We start from the raw sequence: 1,651 nt of genomic DNA, 5'->3' as shown, positions 1-1,651 counted from the left end.
GCAGGATTGTTTAAAAGTCACGTTGGCCTTGGTGTTAACAAGTCAATAAAATCGGCGTAACGTGGCATTTCATTGACGGGGCATAGCAGCCCGAGAATAAAAGTAAATTGTAAACATGTATGTTTCCGTTTACATCTCGCATGGGCTGCATCGCACAACTGCGATTCATAAAAAAATATGCGTAGCAAATGGCTAAAAATACATCGCGAATTGCGATGCGATACCGGGAAAATTATTCCCTGCAAGGTCAACCAAACAAAGGTCAAACATCCAACAGCCGTGTTGAAACAGACGTTAACTGGCTGCTAGGTGATGAGGGTTGCCACGGTTACCTGTCGTGGTCACGCAGCTTCTCCCTCTGGTGCTCGGTCAACACAAACTTTTTCTTTGGCGATGGAGCGATGAAAACAAATTTCTGTAATAATGACAGACACGATCTATATATATTATTATCTTGGAATGTCATTTCAATAAGATAATTTAATTAATGATCTTTGAATCAAGGAAAATGATTTTTCAACAAGAGCCGCAGAGCGACTGGGCTCATCTGAGGTCTGTTGTTATGGTTATAAACTCAAAATTTCAGTCGTGCGTAGTGACACCTTTATTAGGCGCAGATATGCAGATACACAATTGCGTGCACATCATTTCAGCAAACATTTTTTTTATTGCAGATAGAGAGAGCGAGAGAGACGAAGAGAGATAGGGGGCGAGAGAGAAAAAGAAAGAGAGAGAGAGAGAGTACGGGCGAGAGGAAAGAGAGTGAGAGAGTCAGTCAGACTAAATTGTTTATAAACAAATAACACCCACGCGGCGCGCTACTGTATCAGTTACGTCATCGATTGAAATGTACATTCCGATTTCGCCGCGCGGCGTCCAAACTTTCGACGAAGATGGCGGGCAGAGGTAAGGCAGACGCACGTATAACGTACAGATTTCTTCAATGTCGGGGAGGATCAACACATTTCGACTGACAGTCAACCATCGGGCTCTGCACCGTCTACAAGCCAGCATGCTCCACCATATCCCAACATTGCACACTACTGTAACGTCGACGGAGAGAGCCATGCCAGGGACAGTACAAAACTGGCAAATTTTCATTGGTAGGTTTGACGATTCATTTCTGCAATTACTTATCTCAAGATTGGTTCAACTGAAGTTAAGAAAGTAATTCTTTCTGCACTTTTGAGCGCAATATACATTTGACCTATCCTGCCGGGACATTCTTCTCACTCTGTTCCGATAGATCATAGATGGCGTGCATACTGACTAGGTGCAGGGAATAGATAATCCGAACTAGTTGCTACCTTCGTTTAGCCCATGCTGTGATACTATCAGCCACCCACCTGTGAGGTAGGCCTATTTATAGTTGGCCTTAATCAAAAACAGACGTTTGCGTAAGTGCTATTGACATTGTATTCCCAACGTACAGAATCTCATATAGAGAATGAAGTTCATATATGATTTAAGGCACGTAAACGTTGTTCAAGTAAGTTTTGCATGCAGAATTTCACTGTGAAATTGAAGTCTTCCATGATCACACAAGTACCATCAAACACAGTTCAGTCCTTTGTTAAAGTCGCACAATGCGCATCCAAACGCTAATTTCTTCAGTACTAGACTAGCAAATACTTCGTGTCATGCATAATCA

General features: G+C 42.5%; 1 protein-coding gene across 1 annotated transcript in view; it reads right to left on the bottom strand.

Moving 5' to 3' along the window:
- Window positions 1–328: 328 nt before the first annotated feature.
- The window catches only part of LOC106809759 (telomere-associated protein RIF1-like), a 27,249-nt gene continuing 25,926 nt past the window's right edge, over window positions 329–1,651 (bottom strand). The window contains exon 25 of the mRNA XM_014812960.1: window positions 329–415. Within this exon, the coding sequence (XP_014668446.1) occupies window positions 329–415 (87 nt within the window). The remainder of the gene's footprint in view (window positions 416–1,651) is intronic.

The sequence above is a fragment of the Priapulus caudatus genome, unplaced genomic scaffold, assembly GCF_000485595.1.
Source record: "Priapulus caudatus unplaced genomic scaffold, Priapulus_caudatus-5.0.1 Scaffold382, whole genome shotgun sequence".
Taxonomy (NCBI): Eukaryota; Metazoa; Priapulida; class Priapulimorpha; order Priapulimorphida; family Priapulidae; genus Priapulus; species Priapulus caudatus.
The sequence above is the reverse complement of the archived record's forward strand: the minus strand, read 5'-3'. Positions and strand labels throughout refer to the sequence as shown.